This window comes from Sorghum bicolor, chromosome 10 (assembly GCF_000003195.3).
Source record: "Sorghum bicolor cultivar BTx623 chromosome 10, Sorghum_bicolor_NCBIv3, whole genome shotgun sequence".
Classification (NCBI taxonomy): domain Eukaryota; kingdom Viridiplantae; phylum Streptophyta; class Magnoliopsida; order Poales; family Poaceae; genus Sorghum; species Sorghum bicolor.
In genome coordinates, this window is record NC_012879.2 from 56,564,927 (window position 1) to 56,582,846 (window position 17,920).

Here is a 17,920-nt window from a genome sequence, read left to right on the forward strand (position 1 = left end):
ATGTCGCTGCTTGCTGTTGCCGGACAGGGTCAGAGAAGCAAAACAATCAGTTTATTAACCAAATCTATTAGTATTTTTCTCTAACAATAAATTAATAAACAATACTTTCTGCTGTTACTTTCTAACAGCAAATTTGTATCAGAACAAGCAGGGTGCAGGCTGCAGGCAGACAGGTGAAGTGGTCGATCCTGCTGTGAAAAATCTGGGGCGATAAGCACGGTGGGTTAGAAAAATGCAGTCGTTCAGATGCTTCGAGTGTTCTGCATGCTGGTGCTGGGTGCGAAAAATCTCGGGCTGTCGGGCAGCTGGTGGTTCCCAGAAGCAGCCACACCACTCGGTCGTGTTCCATTTCTTATTGCTGCTGCTGCTGCTGCTTTGGGGTTTTGGTGGTCGACTCGACCCACAGAAATCGGGTCAGATTGGGTCGCACAAAAGGATCTTCTTGGTTTGTTGCCCACTCTACGAGTACTGCGTGCTCCGGTCCTCGAGAATGTTTGCTGTTACAGATCGGTCCACGCGCTGCATGCGAGACATGCTTGGAAGACAGAAAACATATACCTCCTCACGAGAATAATATATGTAAGGCAGTAAGAGCATCTCCAAGAGCTTTTCTAAATTTTACTTTCTAAATCATCATTTGGAGAGTCATTTGTATAAAAATCGCTTTCTATATTTTTACACTTTCCAACAGTTTTGCTAAATTTCATGCGCAATCTAGAGAGTCATTCTCGTCTTCTATATTTGGCTAACGAAAAATCCGGAATAGACAATGTCTATATTTGGATGACTATTTAGAGAAGCTGTTGGAGGGTAGTTTTTTTTTATCAAAATTGCTATTTCTAGCATTTAAGAACAATATAGAGAGTCTCTTGGAGATGCTCTAAGGGTAATGTCTATTTTCAACATATTTACTTGAATGTCAGAACTGTAGGTTAACGTTAAACTACAAACTAGGTACCGAACGTCCTTAACTGTTTAAACCGCACAAATTTAGTCCTCTTGTTGGTTTGAAAGGTGGTTTCTGTTGTGTAAAAATAAGAAAATTTGGTTTAATATCTAAAATTCATTACTAATTAGCTTTAAATCATAAAAATCATGGAACCAGTGCCAATTTATTTCTAAAAATGGTAACAGCCTTAGAGTTATTTATAACTTATTTATTTTTCTCATATTATCTAATTTTCTCATTGGTCGTGCTCATTATTTTTTAAAACAAATAAAATCCAAATAACTCCAAATAGAGCAACAACAAATACATAAATGTTTTACAAAACAACGGGGTGTATAAAACATAAAACCATCATTAAAACTAGCCAAATTATTAGATATGAGCATTTGAAGTATAACCTTTTAGTGGGTGCTATATCATGGATTAAAGGATAGTGGCAATTATCCAATATCATGGGAAAATTTTGATTGTGAGTTGTTCTCTCTTTACTGTGATGAGGTTTTCAATTGTTGATCGTTGTGTAAAGTTTATGATATATTTGTTCAACTGCGTTCATCTAGCTAAGTTTCTTTCTTGTAAATTTTCTTAGTACATTTTTTTTTGTGATGGCCCTCTTATCTTTTTTTGGATCTCCTATAGAGGTGAGTACATTAAAAGCGAGATGCATAACACAAAACATGTTAAAGCCAAAATCCTGCCATGTTGACTATATTTGTCTAACTCTCTCTTGAAAATTGAATAGGTCATGCATAAGCTAAGCCCTGTTTTGCTGCATTACTTCATCAATACTTTTCAACAAATGGACATTATGTTCCTCTTACAGAATTTTAGCATAAATATCAGCATAAATAACCATTAATTCAGTGCAACTTCTACTCAAGTTTAAGTCATACATAGGCCTGTTTAGTTCACCTCAAAAACTAAAAACTTTTCAAGTTGTTACATCGAATCTTGCGGCACATGCATGAAGTATTAAATATAGATGAAAACAAAAAATAATTACACAGTTTACCTGTAAAACGCGAGATGGATCTTTTGAGCCTGGTTAGTCCATGATTGGACAATAATTGCCAAATAAAAACGAAAATGCTACGTACCCCGAACCAAAAAAAATTAGGAACTAAACAAGGCCATAAAAGCTAAGTAACCATAACGATTAATGTTTTGCCATATCTTCTTTATTTTTTAAACTCTATGTCTATTAGGGCCTTGTTTAATTCACTAGGCTTTGACTATTGCAACGCTTTTGTTTGTATTTGATAATTATTGTTTAATTATAGATTAACTAGGTTTAAAAGTTTCGTCTTATAAATTACAAATAAACTGTGCAATTTGTTATTTCTTATCTATATTTAATGTTCAATACATGTGCCTAAAGATTTAATGTGACGGAGAATCTTAAAAATTTTTAGAACTAAGACAGGCCTAGATCGGCATATCGAAACTTTCATGGGTGTTTCCGAAAATGTGGCTGACTTAAGGGCGTGCCTACCCATTTTCGCAGGAATTGAGCCCGACAGCAAAAAGAAAGAAAAAGGCGACGTTTCTCTTTCTTCGTTCCGGCACCCCACCGGGAGAGTGAGCTGCTGCCTGCGCAGCTCGAGCGCCGCTTGCCGCGCGGACCACGGCCTCGATCCGGCAAGCTAGTAAGTTCCCCTCCACAGTTCGATCAGTTCATCCGATTCGCAGCTGGGTTCTCTGGCGATCGCGATTCGGCTCCATGAGTAGCGTGTCTCCGGCTAGTGAGGCCCCTTCTTCTTGCCTGTTTCTTGGGTGCCCGATTACTGTTCATGGTAGGTTTCTTTGCGATTAATAGCTCCCTCCTTGAACTTCCTTCTGAAGGATTTCTAATGAAGAGTAAATTAAGATCGCCTGATAGAGTGATAGTTGGTTCTTAGCTTTAACTGACATCTAGAAAGAAGAACATCTTTCCCCCCCTTTTTGTATCGATTAATCCAAGATCCGATTGTCGACTGGTTAATTAAATTCTGGCAATACTAGTTATTTATACGAGTGAGGTTGTTTGTTGAATTACTACTTGGGCTCTTGGATACTGGATTGCTAGCACGAGTGAGCTTATTTGTAGCTGTCCATTTCGTTTCTTGTTTGTTTATTGGTCGATTGCTCAACATCCCTGGAATGTTCCTTCGATCCTGTAAAAATGAAGTGCTAGAGGCATCGGGAACTGCACATGTCTGTAACTATCGGAAACAGTTATGCATGCTAAATTGTTAATGAGTGAGTCGGGGGGACCCTCATTATGCTATACTCTGTATTGTTGCCTTCTTGTTGGAATTGGAATATAATCTCCAGAGAATCCCATCAAGCATTCTCCATGGAACTCATGGAAGTAATATGATAAGAAGTAAGAATCCAATCAGGCATTACTCCCTAGTTCCAATCAGTGAAACAGTGTTGTGTTTTGGAGTGTAATGCTGGGAAAAGAAGCTTGTTGGTTGCTTCTAGTTGCTTTGAGCCTTTTTTTCCTTCCTGCCATCATGTGAATGCATATTGCTTGACTATTAAACTAAGCTGCTACTTGTTTTCTCTCAAGCCTATTGTTGGTCTGAGATATTGTCAATGTTCATTTGGAGATAGCATGTCTGGACAGCAGGACCGCGCTAGTAAAAGCTCTAGCTCAAGCATCAGCAGCAGTACTCAAGAGAGCGAGGAGGAAGCGCCTGTCCGAAGCGTCACCATTGGTAGCCTTCTTGCCCAAGCAAATAGCAGCAGTGGACATAGTCTTGGGAAGCGCCTGTCCCATTTGGGGTCAATCCCGGTAATCCGGAGCCACTTGATGTTTGTTTATTAATGCAGTTTTCCTCTTATTTGCATTCTTGAACTTATGTATAGCTGCCTTAGACCTGCATCTGAATTGTTTCCCAACTGAACATAACTTTTGTCAGCATAGTACTCAATACCCCTTCTGTTGTTTTTGCTAAGGTGTCCTGATCAAACTAGTAAATTTTAGCGAACTATTGTCAAATGATATGAAGGTTCATGTGATACAAAAGTGGTACTGTTAGTTTTATGCTTGAAAGTGTTTTACTATTAATGACAATATATAAGAAAAGCAATATAATATATCGTTTGGCAATAGATACACACCTCTCTCTCTATATATATAATATAAACATATGCAGCTGTCCTGTGTGTTCAAGAAAAAATATGTCATGAAAGAAGTCAACAGTGATCAATTTTGGCAAGTGTGCTAAATCAATATCGATAGTCAAAGTAATTGATCTAGTGTTATATTATGCATTGTTAAAACAGTCAATCATACTGTAACTGTAAGTCTATAGTTTACTTTATTGCAGTAACAAGTATTCTGCTAAGTTTTATGATCAGTTAGTGCACTCTTCTCTGGCAGTATACTCCCCGAGTTAATGGAAAAATACCCAATGTTGATAATGCAACACTGGACCACGAGCGATTGCTGGAAAGGTAAAAAAAAGCATTTCTCGATCTCACACATAAATACAACACAAAAAACTAGATTGTAGAGCATCTCCAATAGATTACTTATCTCATCCCCAATACCAAAAATATGCAATATAAGAGATTGTGGTTGCTCCAACAGATTGCTTATCCTATCCCTAATACCTAAAAGTTTTAAGTAGTTACTTAAAATCCACCCCTCTCCCTCAAATGTAGGTGACCCACAACTCTCCCCTATCCAATTTAAAGGTATTGGTAATCTGTTGGGAGAAGAAGAAAAGGCTACACTACTAATGATAGATCACCTATATAGACTTTTAGGAGATGTGATGTAAGTAATCTCTTGGAGATGCTCCTGTGGAGATTGGAAATTTACATATTTTGGTAAAAAAAAGAGTAAGGATTACTGCACTTTATTTACTGTTTTAACTTTTATGTTAATTTCACTTACTGTTACCTTTCTTTTGACAGGTTGGGCACTTACGGTTTGGCTGAATTTCATATAGAGGGGGATGGGAATTGTCAGGTTTGTTTACAAGTACTTGGTGTAAATTAACATTCCATTTATTTAAAATACTATATGCCACATCATCAGGGTTGTTTCCAATTAGCATGTGATTCTGCTAGCTTGCTTGAAAATTGCCATGTAGTTTCCATATAGAGTGCCACTATTATCTCATACTGAAGGGTTTGAAAGAGGATTACAATGTACGGTTTACAATGCATAATTAAGCATTGATCGGCCTACAGGAATACATATCAGCTAGACCGGATCCAGTACGATACAGACACAAGTACTATGCATATACGTCTAACAGGGTTAATTGGCCTGTTTGTCTAAGCTCAAAATCATCAAGTCATTCAGCAACACTTGGCTTCATTACTTCTTTCTTTATTCTGAACCCTTAACTCTTTTCTTTTCCAAATGACATATTGTTACAGTTCCGAGCTTTGGCTGACCAAATATTTCGCAATCCTGATTATCATAAGCATGTGAGAAAAGCTGTCATGAAACAGGTATTTTTTTTTGTTGTCCACAGCCTTTCTTTGGTAAATAAATACACAATACATTAAAATAATACATAGTTGTACTGGACTTCCCTGTTTATCAGCTGAAGGAATTCAGAAAACAATATGAGAGTTACGTACCAATGGAATATAAGGTGTACTTGAAGAAAATGAAAAGGTTTGCTAACAGATCTGAGTTGCTTATCATTTTCATTATAGAGAGTGATGCTCGATTACATTTGGGGTTATTCATATACTCATATATGCATTTTTCTGCAGATCTGGGGAATGGGGAGATCATCTGACCTTACAAGCGGCTGCAGATCGGGTAAAATAACACTTTCAGTTTCAAGATGGTTGATTGTTTCTTTGAGTAAATCCTTTTAAATGCATTTTTTCTACGTAAATTTCCTTTTTCTTTTTCTAATTCTAATTATACCTTAACTGATTGTCCCTGTGTTTTTTTGGGAATCCTTGTCAAAGATGTCTGGAATTTTTTCTGTCTGTTATCATTCGTTGAATTATAAAATTTAAACTTCAAACATGATCCCTTGGTTGATTAGTCAGGTTTTCATTTGTATTTTATGTTCCCTCTGGAGTCTGGAGATATCTTGTTCTGATCAGTATTATCATTCCAGCATCAGTACGTCTAATGTCTGTAGACTATAAATTGTATAACACCTTTTGTATCTCAAATTCTCACAGTTTGGTGCCAAAATTTGTTTGCTGACATCATTTAAAGACACCTGCTTAATTGAGATAGTCCCTAGGGATCTAACTCCCACAAAAGGTAAGAGCTTGGATACTCTGCTACTCAGTTATCAGATGTTTTGTTCCATATCAAACTTCTTTGGCACCAGCATGGCAGCATTTATTCTGCACTTGAGATGATGCTGCGTTCAACTATTGCAATATGCAAACCACAACAGTATATTTAGGTCCTGCAGGAATCATTACCAATTACCATCTAATCCCAGTGCTGATACGCATTTTTGCAGAGCTTTGGTTAAGCTTCTGGTGTGAAGTACACTACAATTCCTTGTATGGAATCGACGGTAAGTACTTTGCACAGACTTGGTGAATCGCCGATTTGCATTTACAAATTTTCATGATTAAATTTACTTAAAAAATGTTTCATGATTATTTTTAACGAAATGTACTTCTATGTTTCTGTGATTCCCCATTTCTGACTAGATTCTAATTGAGTTCCTTTTCTGCACGTTGCAGATCTCCTGACCCGCAAAGCGAAGAAGAAGCACTGGCTGTTCTAGGAGGGTTCTGAAGCATCCTTAATTCTTTCTGTAGCTCCTGCTCTTTCCAGCCAGTGCAGTCCCTGTCTTAGTACTTACTAGTTGGCCAACACTGTAGCATATCATAAGTTGAGTCCATGTAGGCTTTACGCTCTCGACCTAAAATCTTGTAAAATTTACTAAGGAAATAGCCTGGAACTGCACAACTTTCAGATCCATGACTCTCATGTTCCTTTTGCACGGCGGTTAGTTTTTGCCTTTGCAATGTAGTATTTTGGTGATCTCCAGGGGAATGATTAACTAGCACTCTGATAGTGCTTGTATGTGCATTGTAAAACATACTGCCACTCTGCCAGGGCATTTTGACGTGGACGTTTGGAAACTATTCTCTGTGATTTTACTCTGAATTCGTAGAGTAGCCCTTTCCAGGCACGGGGATCTGCCGGATTTTGCAGTGTATTTTTTAGGAAAAGTTTCAATAACTTTTTTTCTTTTGAGAAACGAAAAGTTCCAATAACTTCACCATGTTTACTTGACATCATCTTCCCCATGGCCCATGGGCCTACATGGCCACCTTCGAAGAATTTAGCCCAGACCGGCCCATACAGAGGGGAGGAGCGGTGGGGCAAACAGTGTATCGGTCTCCTCCCCACGCCATCGCTGACGCTTTGCAGAAGCTCCGTACGACCGTGCCTCCGTTGACGTGGGTGTCAAATCTTGCGTGAGCCATTACGCGCAGCTTCGAGCCTTCAACAGTTCCACCTCCCACCGTCTGGTCCCTAGCCGCCAAGAGATTCCACGCCGCATCGTCCAGCACGAGTGGAGAAACTGAAACAAGATCCCGACAAATTCAGAACCCGATTTGGTGGTCACCTCCAATTCCGCTGGTACTTAATCCCAGGGACAACAACAAGAATCGCTCCTCTCAGTTCTATTGGAGCCTTATCTGATCAGTTTGGGTTGGGTTGATAACTTGAGGTTGCGATTTTTTTGGAGCTGCGGGAGAGAAAGGAAGAGATGGGGCAGAGCAAGGCGGAGTTCTTGGAACAGTTCGGTGGGGACTACGGTTATCCGGACGCGCCCAGGGGCATCGACGAGCTGCGGGCCGCTGAGTTCAAGCGGCTGGAAGGTGTGATTTCGCGACCTTCTCAATTCATACGCGAAAACTTTAAACTGAATTTGTTGGCTCTTGTAAAAATGAAGATAAAAGCTTTTTATTTTTAATGTTTTTGCCGTTCTCACACTCTTTTATTGGGAATTTTGAGCTTTGTTGTTGTGGCTAAGAGACGAGTGATGTCAATTTTGCATCTAAGCTTTACATTTTGAGGACGTGACTGAGAACGTTGAAGAGGATAATGTTAAGCTTTACATATATGGAAGTTTGCAGCTTGCTAGCTTCTAAAGATGTGTTGTTTTTTGAGGAGCAGGGATGGTTTACCTGGACCATGCTGGTGCGACACTCTACTCAGAGGCACAGATGGCGGATGTTGCTAGAGATCTTATGTCTAATGTCTACGGGAATCCTCGTATCCTTAAATTTGGGACTTCTGTTCACAAGAGTTTTTCCTCCCTCGACAGCTATTTACTCCCTCCGTCTAGAAAAGGACGCAGCTATGAGATTTGTGCAAGTCAAACTAGCTTAACTTTGACCAAATTTATAGTGAGTAGTATTAGCCATTTGTGTCTCTACTAGGTTTACTACGAAAATATATTTCATAGTTAATTAAATGTTACTTATCTTGTATCATAAATGTTAGTAGTTTTTTATATAACTTTGGTCGAACTTCAAATTATTTGACTCCTTGAAAAGTGAGAATTGCGGTTGTGTTTTTTGTTGAAAGAAAAATTACTACGGCTGTGTTCTTTGACATGCTTTTTAGATAGTCAGAATGATTCAAGCATGGCTACAAGCGACATTGTTACTTCTGTGCGGCATCAGGTACTGCATGTTATAAAAGATTGGACTTACCATTTCTTATGTTAATGTTTTGAATTATGGAACCCCTTAAAAAAAAGCTAGCGCTGCAGCAGTTTCTTTGAAATAAAGCCATTACTGGTGACAGGCCCATTTTTGATTTTATGCTCACAAGTCACAACTATTTAAACATATGTTCTAAAGTTGAAATACTTAATTACATGTAATGTAACTGAAGTTGAAAAGGAGTATGGATATAGTTTTCATGTTGGTTCTGATAAAAGAAACTGCGCATTGGTGCTAACATCTTACACAATTGTATGCACTTGAGAGAAGTTGAAACCAGCCTTTTCTTGCTTACGATACAAAACTTTATACTCACAGGTCCTAAAATACTTCAATGCATCTCCAAGGGATTACAAATGTATATTTACATCAGGGGCAACAGCAGCTCTGAAACTTGTTGGTGAATGTTTTCCATGGAGTAGAGACAGTTGCTATATGTACACAATGGAAAATCATAATAGTGTGCTTGGGATAAGAGAGTATCCTACCATGGTTACTACTGTACTTACTGACTAGTTAATGTATATATCATTATGGAAGTACATGCTCCAATGGTGCAATGTGTCATAGCTACATATCTTTATACTCCAATGCCCTCAGATATATGGCAAAACAGCTATTTTTCCTTTCTATTCTCTTCACAGTAGGTTCTATAAAGCTCTCAATTTGTTTTTTTTTTCCTTTTCAAAATGGGTTCTTTCATTAGGAGTATATTTCGCAAGCTGAGAAATTCAAGTTGACACTATGCCATAATGCACATTGTTGTAGGGCATACTGTAGATTATGTATCCCCTTAATGTATTTATAGATATGCACTGAGCAAAGGAGCTACTGTATCAGCAGTTGATGTTGAAGAGGTTGTTGATCCATCAAATAATCATGAGAGTGATAGGTTTTTTAAGGTTTCAAAACACTCAAACCAAAGAAGAGGTGATGATTTGCTTTTGCACAATTATCAGAATGGGAGCCTGACAGCTATTTCAGGTAAGGAACTTATAGACATAATGTGTTTCTTCAGCTGTAACACCTATTCTCTTATTATCTAACTGAATAGTGATTGCCATTGTGGAGTGATTCATATTATTCTCTCTTTGTGATGTAGGAAACAATTTAAATCTATTTGCATTCCCTTCAGAGTGCAATTTCTCAGGACATAAGTTCAACCTCAACTTGGTCAAGCTCATCAAGGAAGGAAAATTTATGGATTTCTCATCACAACAGCGGTAAAATATTTGATGCATATAAGGCTGTACTAGACAAGTAACTGAATCATCCCATTTCCCTTGGACTCAGTAGCTTTGACATGCTTATTAAGTGTATTATTTGCAGGGGCCAGTGGATGGTTCTGATAGATGCTGCAAAAGGATGTACAACTGAACCACCAAACTTATCCCTGTATCCTGCTGACTTTGTTGTCTGTTCATTTTACAAGGTAATGCACAACTATTTTGTTTTTGAAAGCCTTGTCCCAGACATGTAACCAACTGTTATGTTTTGGCAAACTTGCAGATATTTGGCTATCCAACTGGTCTTGGTGCCTTAATTGTAAAAAATGGTAGGCAACAAACAGTTATCATGTGCTCTTATTATGATGGCAAGGGGCAAGCTCTCTAATGATTTCTTCCATATTTTTCGTTCAATGGCAGAGGCTGCTAGTTTACTGAACAAGACATACTTCAGTGGAGGTTAGCACTTGCTTTTAATGTTGGTTGGTTTGTTTGTTTCTTAGTTTTTAGTAACCTTTTGGAATGCTTATGACATAGGAACGGTAGCTGCTTCAATTGCTGACATCGACTTTGTTCAGAAAAGAAAAGGCATTGAGCAAGCTCTTGAGGATGGAACAATCTCATTCTTGAGCATATCTTCTCTTCAATATGGCTTTAAGATAATCGATATACTAACTATCTCAGCTATTGCACGGTACCTATCAGAGATAGCTTTTGGTCCTGACATTCTGTCTATGATATAATTCTCAATGGAGTTGTTCTCCTGTAGGCATACTGCGTCTCTTGCTACTTATGTGAGAAATAAAATGCTGGAATTGAAGCATAACAATGAGAAAAATGTTTGCATAATCTATGGACAAGCTTCTAAGGTACTATTACCCAGTCACTTCATGCCTTCAGTTTTTCTTTGCTTTCTTTGATCTCTAGGGAATTATAACAATCAGTAGAGGAGGTGCATATAATATGCACTTCTCTCTTGACATTTGTTAATTTGGCATATTTATTGTTCCTATTGACTTATTTTGTAGGCAAATTATCTAAAAATGGGTCCTACAATCACATTCAATTTGAAAAGAGAAGATGGCACCTGGTTTGGATATCGTGAGGTGGAGAAACTTGCCTCATTGTCAGGAATTCATTTGCGTGTAAGGGCTTCTCCTTTAGCAAGTCATATGGACTTCTTACAATGATCTGTTCTCTTACTGGTACATTTTTATTGGGCTCAGTAGAGAATCATCATTTCTTTTTTTCTCGAAAACGCAGGAGAGCTGCACCTCATTATATTACGAAGAATTGGAGGGGCTAGAGCCCTACGACACACACCACACACAAACCCAGGAATTACATGAGCAAATACTATGGTGTACAAAAAAAACTAGATCAATCTAAGAGGAACTAGGTGTTTTTTTTGGAAATAAAAGGCAGGAGCTCTGCCACTCAATTAAGTAAGAGAGAGTTTAGAGTTTTATCCAGAAATGGTGCCCCCTGGTGCAATACACAACAGTGCTAAGACCCAAGTAGGAGAGATCAAATCCTCCTGCTAAAAGGATTCACCCAGCAAAAGTCATCACCCTACGTCTTTGAATTATATCCTCTTTTGCTAACGAGGCCAATTATATCCTCTTTTGCTAACGAGGCTGTCATGGGCAGCCAACAGGCTGCCAGGGATGTCATGTGCACCCAGGCCGAGCTGGCTAGGTTGGTTAGTGGCTAGATAGGAAAGTTATCTATTTGCAGTTCCTAGAATTAAGGAGGAATTGCCTCCAGTCGGTTTGGGCCAGGTACGAGTGGCTAGATAGGAAAGTTAGAATTGTTACCTATTTATAGTTCCCAGAATTAAGGAGGAATTGCCTCCAGTCGGTTTGGGCGTTAGACTATTTATATCCCTGTACTCAGACTCGTGGGAATCAAGCAATGAATTATGAAGAAACAATTCTAGTCTCCCTCAATCTCTCAAGCTCTTGGCAAAGCATAAGGCCTAGTTATCCCAAAGCTCTTGGCAAAGCATAAGGCCTAGTTATCTATCTCAAAATATCCACCTCGGCCATAACATCTTGTATCACGAGTCTGTCGATCCATCCACAGCTGCTGCCAATCCTCCACATCAAAAAAAAAAAAAAATCAATCCAGATCGCCGGCCAATCCATCTTCCACTGCCATCCACCACCACAGCCCCCAGCCGCTGCGCCTCCATCTCCATCAGCCGCCGCCAACAGCAACTATCCCGTTGATCCCCTTCGTTTTCAAAAAGAAAAAATAGATCAGCCGATCCTGGCAGCCAGCAGCAGCGTCACTTCAACCCTAAACACGCCGCCGCCGCTGCCCCACTACGCGCCGCCACCACCACAGCCCGATCCCCACCACCATCTCGCGCAGCCACAACCCCGTTTCCAGCCGCTGAGCCAACTCATCCAGCAGGCGCGACCTCGACCCGTCGACGCCCGTACATGATGGAGTTCCCGCAGTTTGATGGAACCTCTGATCCGGAGGCCTTCATCAACCAGTGCGAGCTCTACTTCCGCCGGGAGCGCATCATGGTGGAAGAACGGGTTGGCTAGCTTCTCGCAATTTGAAAGCTGATGCCCGCGATTGGTTCCGCCAAGTCACGCAAAATGAATACCCGGCATGGCGTCGCTTCACCGAGCTCCTGCAGCGGCGCTTCAAACCAACTCCGCGCCCCAATCCGCTCCACCGGCTGTCCCTTGGTGTCGACAACTGCCTGCGCAGCCTTGCGGAGATGACCGCACAGCTGGATCGCCTCCGGGTGCGTCTCGAGAAGGAGGACCGTGAACGCCGGGCAGTTGTACGCCTCCAGGCAGCAGCACGGGGACTCCTGGCACGTCGCCGAGCGCAGGCTCTTCGTGCCACAAAAGCATCGAAGGAGCAAGCAACGGTGCGCCTCCAGGCAGCAGTGCGAGGAATGCTTGTCCGTCGCATGGTGCAGCAGATACGCATGCTCCTCAGCTCGACGTTGTCGTACGTGTTCATCCACTCGGACTCGCCGATACGGTCTGCGGCTCCAATTGCAGTGGAGGTCCAAGTATGGACGTTTCCAGTGCAGCGACCTCGCATCAGCATCCAGCATCAGGCATCAAAGGCTATCTCATTCATCCTTGTGCCTGCCGTGGTGCTAGACACTTTCAGCATAAGAGCCAGCTGCTACATCCTCCTCTTTTCAGCCCACGCGACGGTAGCTGTTGGGTCTTTTCCATGGGATCCCGGACAGCATAGTTGTAGTCCACCTTTATTTCATATTTTTGTTTTAAATAATAAGGGCAAGCCGAGATGTAAAAGGCTTAACCCTATTTCGCGACAGCTCTCCAGCTCGAGGACGAGCTGGGTCTCCAAGGGCGGGGGAGATGTCATTCATGTGCACCCAGGCCGAGCTGGCTAGGTTGGTTAGTGGCTAGATAGGAAAGTTATCTATTTGCAGTTCCTAGAATTAAGGAGGAATTGCCTCCAGTCGGTTTGGGCCAGGTACGAGTGGCTAGATAGGAAAGTTAGAATTGTTACCTATTTATAGTTCCTAGAATTAAGGAGGAATTGCCTCCAGTCGGTTTGGGCGTTAGACTATTTATATCCCTGTACTCAGACTCGTGGGAATCAAGCAATGAATTATGAAGAAACAATTCTAGTCTCCCTCAATCTCTCAAGCTCTTGGCAAAGCATAAGGCCTAGTTATCCCAAAGCTCTTGGCAAAGCATAAGGCCTAGTTATCTATCTCAAAATATCCACCTCGGCCATAACAGAGGCCACCTGCTGCGCTGTCATGTGGGCGTTTCCGAAGATCCTCCTATTCCTCTCTTTCCACAGGTTCCACACAATGTAAATGAGTATTCCATTGAACCACTTGCATTCCTGTTTGGGCACCTTGCTTGCCTCCTCCCCCCACCATTTAGCCATGCTTGTAGGGTCCTGTTGTGGGAGATGCATAAGAGGAACTAGGTGACATTTTGTTAAGAAGAAAATAGGCTTCAAATTTCGCCTCAACTAGGACTTGAACCTGGGTGGTCTGGGCATACATCTACACCCTTGACCAACTAGGCTAGCTCAGCTTCCTCTATGGTGTACATGTGTTGCACAAACCCTTTGTGACAATTTGTGGGGTGGGTGTATACACATGAAGCATCATATATTTGAGTTGTGCAAATCTATGCATGTCCGACCCACATTAGCTGACAATCATATGAGATCGGTTTCTGTTCAGTTAAGACTTTTCGAGTGCTTCTGTGATCTTGGCTGAATTAGTTCCTCTACTGTTTTGCAGACGGGCTGCTTCTGTAACCCTGGTGCATGTGCTAAGTATGTTGGTTTGTCGCACTCAGATCTAGTTTCCAATTTTGAGGTGCACAATGCAACCTTATCTGCTCAGTACAACAACAATAATAATGCTATAACTTACATTTTTGCATCTAAGTAAAGCAAATGAGTTGCTACATGTCAGGCTGGGCATGTTTGTTGGGATGATAATGACATAATAAATGGAAAACCAACTGGTGCTGTGAGGATATCATTTGGCTATATGTCAACATATGAAGATGCAGAGGTCTGGTATTTTTTCCCCATTGTATTTATTTTTATTTAAGGCCAAACCTACAATTCTTCTGGCTCGCCAATTATGTGCAAGATCATCTCTAACCTGTTATCACTCATCTCGTAACTCTTTCTTTATTTTGCAATAGGAATTTCTGAAGTTCCTGCAGTCATCTTTTGTGTCCAAACCTGTGGGATTGAAAAATGGCTACATGGTGAATACGGATACTTTTAATTTAGTAGGTAATGTCGTGATTACTTTACAATATGAAAACGGTGTTATATTTTTTTAATCTTTTTTATTCATTAAAGATTCGTATGGTTTAATTGCAGATGATTGGCGCCAGCAAGCTATTTCAGATATTCGCTTAAAATCCATAACTATCTATCCTGTGAAATCTTGCCAAGGATTTAGTGTGCAGAGCTGGCCACTGACAACTGGTGGTATGCCTTTGGGAGCTGCAGTTCAGCTTTTTTCTTCCATTTGGTAGCTTTGGCTACAGTATTGCGGTGTCACTATATTTGTGATCCATATATTATGTTTGCTCTTTTTACCTAGGTTTAAAATATGATAGAGAATGGCTTCTCCAAGGATCAGGCGGTGAAGTTTTGACACAAAAGAAGGTAACTGTGTTAGTTTTTTTTGTCCTTTATGTGTTAAACTTGTAAAATGAGGTATCTGTTTTATGTTCTAAAATAATTGAAGCATAATTGCCAATGCCAAATGAATGCATGATTCGCAATCATCCACTATTTTGTGCGAAGCGGTTTTGGAAAGTAGGAAAATGTTCGTTAGGGTGTTGTCTGCGAAAGAAGTTTACTTTTCTAATATATTTTAACTGCCATCTTTATAATATATTTTACATGAACCAGGAAAAAATTATTCCTTAATGATTCATAAATAGAGTTGCAAAAAATTATTTATCAAATATGTATTGAGGGGTTGCTAATCTTAGGCGATTTCATATATTCAGGTTCCTGAATTGAGCTCTATCTGCACATTGATTGACTTGGAGCTTGGGAAACTCTTCTTAGAGTCGCCAAAATGCAAGGATAAATTGCAAATCTGTCTTCTAGAGAATCTGACTCTTCTGAGTGCAGAAGTAGATGTTTATGGTCAAAGGTATGGTTGTATAATTGTGTACATGTTCACTTGTGCTATGACAATAGCAGCCATCTTCTTTTTTATCCTATTCCTCATGTTGCACTATTTGTATTTTTGCTTAAAGGAAGTCAATAAATAGAAGTGGGTGTGGATTTCGGGTTTCTTTGTTCCTACACCAATTAGCATCTGGTTTATTTAGGCTGATTTTGTTTGGTGATATTCTACCTAGTCTGATTTTATGGATAACTTCAGCTTTATTGTGATAATAATGACAAGTTTGGGCAAAATGTTTTAGGTATGAGGTGCAAAGTTATGGCGACAAGGTAAACTCCTGGTTCAGTGGAGCTATTGGACGTCCTTGTACATTTGTGAGATGCTCAAGTTCCAAGTACCGTTCCTGCACAATTAATGGCAGGAGAGATCGCCTCTGTAGGGATACTCGAAGCAAACTTAGTTTTGTGAACGAAGGACAGTTGCTTCTTGTTTCTGAAGATAGTATATCTGATCTCAACAGTCGATTAAGTTCAAGTATGCAGTTTTTACCCCTTTTCCATCAAAAAGAAAAATGGTTCCTCTTTTGTGCTCTCTGTTTTACTGCAAAAGCACCAAAAGACCTGTGATTACCCGTTACTTACAGAACCATCCAATATATCCAGATTGCTTGATACTATCAGTAGATAAATCATTTTTTTTCGATAACCTTGTCATGATAACTCACTTTGTAGTTTCACACGTGCTAGGTAATGGAAATGGTAAGCAAGGGGTGTTGGTTGATGCAATGAGATTTCGTCCAAATATTGTTGTCTATGGGTCCACACCATACAATGAGGATAACTGGAAAAGGCTTCACATAGGGGATGCCTATTTCACTGTAAGTGCCTTTTCCCCCTTGGATCCAATTGTTAGAGGAAACTTTGATCCAATTTCACTGTAAGTGCCTTTTCCACCCTTGGATCCAATTGTGTGCTAATTAGTTAAGCACCATTGCATAGCATCAAATATTAAAGCAAAATTAGCTGCTGGACACATTTGCAGAGACACAATACAAACCTGATGGTCCCCCGTTGTACTCTGTACAATTTATACTTTTTTCTCGAACCACTGTACAGTTCATACTGATTTGCTACTTCCTTCAAAATCCTTGTTTTAGAGTTGTGCACTTAAGAAAATGGATCAAATGATCTAGCTAGCTTTAGTTATGCTTAATTGGATATATCTATTCATTTATTTGCGAGAGTGATAGTATTTATTAGCAAAGCTTCAGCTTAGTTGTCTGCAGTGGGGGTTCTCCCTTGGTCGCCCTTGTATTTCTTCCCCGGTGACTTAGCTGTTTTGATTTGAGGCTGTGGGTGTGTGTGTTTGTGGGGTTTTGCCTATGTATGGGTTTAGCCCCTGTAAGACTTTTTCTTTTCTTTTATTAATTAATTAATATAATGATACGCAGCTCTCCTGCGTGTTCGAGAAAAAAAAAGGGCAAGAAAGGAAGAAAAGAGCGAAAAGGTGCAGTAAAGTTCTAGGATGACATGTATTTGGAAAGAAGTTGAGAATGCTAAAACAAGTATTTTGAATCAGAGGGAGTGTCACAGATTAAAAAAAATATCCCTTCAGACATTTTGTTGTCTGTCTTGGTAAATGATTATGCCCAAGTGCTAATTTTGCCAATAATATAACCCTAAAGGAGTTAGCTACTTGGTTAGTGGCTCCTAAACTAGCTTGCAGGCATATTTTGCTTATATTCGCTGATTGCTGAATACTTGTCTTATTTTCTGGAATGGTCCATGTGCAGTCCATGGGGGGATGCAACCGTTGTCAGATGATCAACCTGTATCAGAGCTCAGGGCAGGTGATCAAGTCAAAGGAACCGCTGGCAACTTTAGCATCATATAGACGAAAACAGGTGGGTTCATGTGCTGTGCTATGTCTTGCTCATCTTTGCTTTTCTGATCTTATAACTAAAATAATTTCACATGTGGACAGGGAAAGATTTTGTTTGGCGTCCTGTTGAACTATGAAGACGGCATGGAAGGAGAAGATGATGCCATTGTAGAGAGATGGCTCAAAGTGGGGCAAGAGGTGTATCCTTCTACATAAAGACTTCTGTACATGTGTACCCAGAAGTTTCTCCTGCATAAGAGGCTGACGGGCAACAGTTAGTTATATACGTGAAAAATATGGACTTTCTGATATACCATGTATGTAATAATTTTATTTTCATGCCTGTATGTAATAACACATACGCGCTTGAGGCCTGTATTCAGAAACAAACATATAGAAAACAAATATACAGCAATACAACATACAAGGAATTGTAAAAATATGTAAAGCTCAAAATGGAAAACAAATATATAGACAAATGTAAATCTTTGGCTAGTCTGAACACAGAACACTCTACCAGCTGTTGCACGTGTTGCTCTAGATTACTAACTTAAG

General features: G+C 40.0%; 2 protein-coding genes across 13 annotated transcripts; both read left to right on the forward strand.

Annotated features, from left to right (window-relative positions):
* Positions 2,459 to 7,032, forward strand: LOC8083193 (OTU domain-containing protein DDB_G0284757). Of its 8 annotated transcripts, none has more exons than XM_002437380.2 (10): positions 2,459 to 2,595; positions 3,544 to 3,728; positions 4,320 to 4,393; positions 4,859 to 4,913; positions 5,330 to 5,404; positions 5,500 to 5,573; positions 5,675 to 5,723; positions 6,101 to 6,185; positions 6,394 to 6,450; positions 6,623 to 7,032. In XM_002437380.2, the coding sequence occupies exons 2-10, from the start codon at positions 3,549 to 3,551 to the stop codon at positions 6,664 to 6,666; spliced, it is 693 nt and encodes a 230-aa protein (XP_002437425.1). In that variant the 5' UTR covers positions 2,459 to 2,595; positions 3,544 to 3,548; the 3' UTR covers positions 6,667 to 7,032. The 8 variants fall into 8 exon arrangements, with proteins under 8 accessions (XP_002437425.1, XP_021306245.1, XP_021306241.1 ...); XM_021450570.1 differs by having other exon boundaries at positions 2,463 to 2,595; positions 4,302 to 4,393; XM_021450566.1 differs by lacking the exon at positions 2,459 to 2,595 and adding an exon at positions 2,602 to 2,742 and having other exon boundaries at positions 4,302 to 4,393.
* On the forward strand, positions 7,303 to 17,805 carry LOC8061592 (molybdenum cofactor sulfurase). Of its 5 annotated transcripts, none has more exons than XR_002448923.1 (23): positions 7,303 to 7,774; positions 8,073 to 8,171; positions 8,526 to 8,584; positions 8,945 to 9,105; positions 9,435 to 9,610; positions 9,729 to 9,849; positions 9,956 to 10,058; positions 10,136 to 10,181; positions 10,273 to 10,311; positions 10,390 to 10,546; positions 10,622 to 10,721; positions 10,881 to 10,997; positions 14,120 to 14,197; positions 14,297 to 14,398; positions 14,535 to 14,628; positions 14,719 to 14,829; positions 14,945 to 15,009; positions 15,360 to 15,508; positions 15,786 to 16,018; positions 16,231 to 16,361; positions 16,935 to 16,990; positions 17,277 to 17,387; positions 17,468 to 17,805. XR_002448923.1 is itself a non-coding variant. In XM_021450562.1 (23 exons), the coding sequence occupies exons 2-23, from the start codon at positions 7,663 to 7,665 to the stop codon at positions 17,579 to 17,581; spliced, it is 2,478 nt and encodes an 825-aa protein (XP_021306237.1). In that variant the 5' UTR covers positions 7,309 to 7,532; positions 7,624 to 7,662; the 3' UTR covers positions 17,582 to 17,805. The 5 variants fall into 5 exon arrangements, 4 of the variants coding, with proteins under 4 accessions (XP_021306237.1, XP_021306238.1, XP_021306236.1 ...); XM_021450562.1 differs by lacking the exon at positions 16,935 to 16,990 and having other exon boundaries at positions 7,309 to 7,532; positions 7,624 to 7,774; XM_021450563.1 differs by lacking the exon at positions 16,935 to 16,990 and having other exon boundaries at positions 7,309 to 7,532; positions 7,642 to 7,774.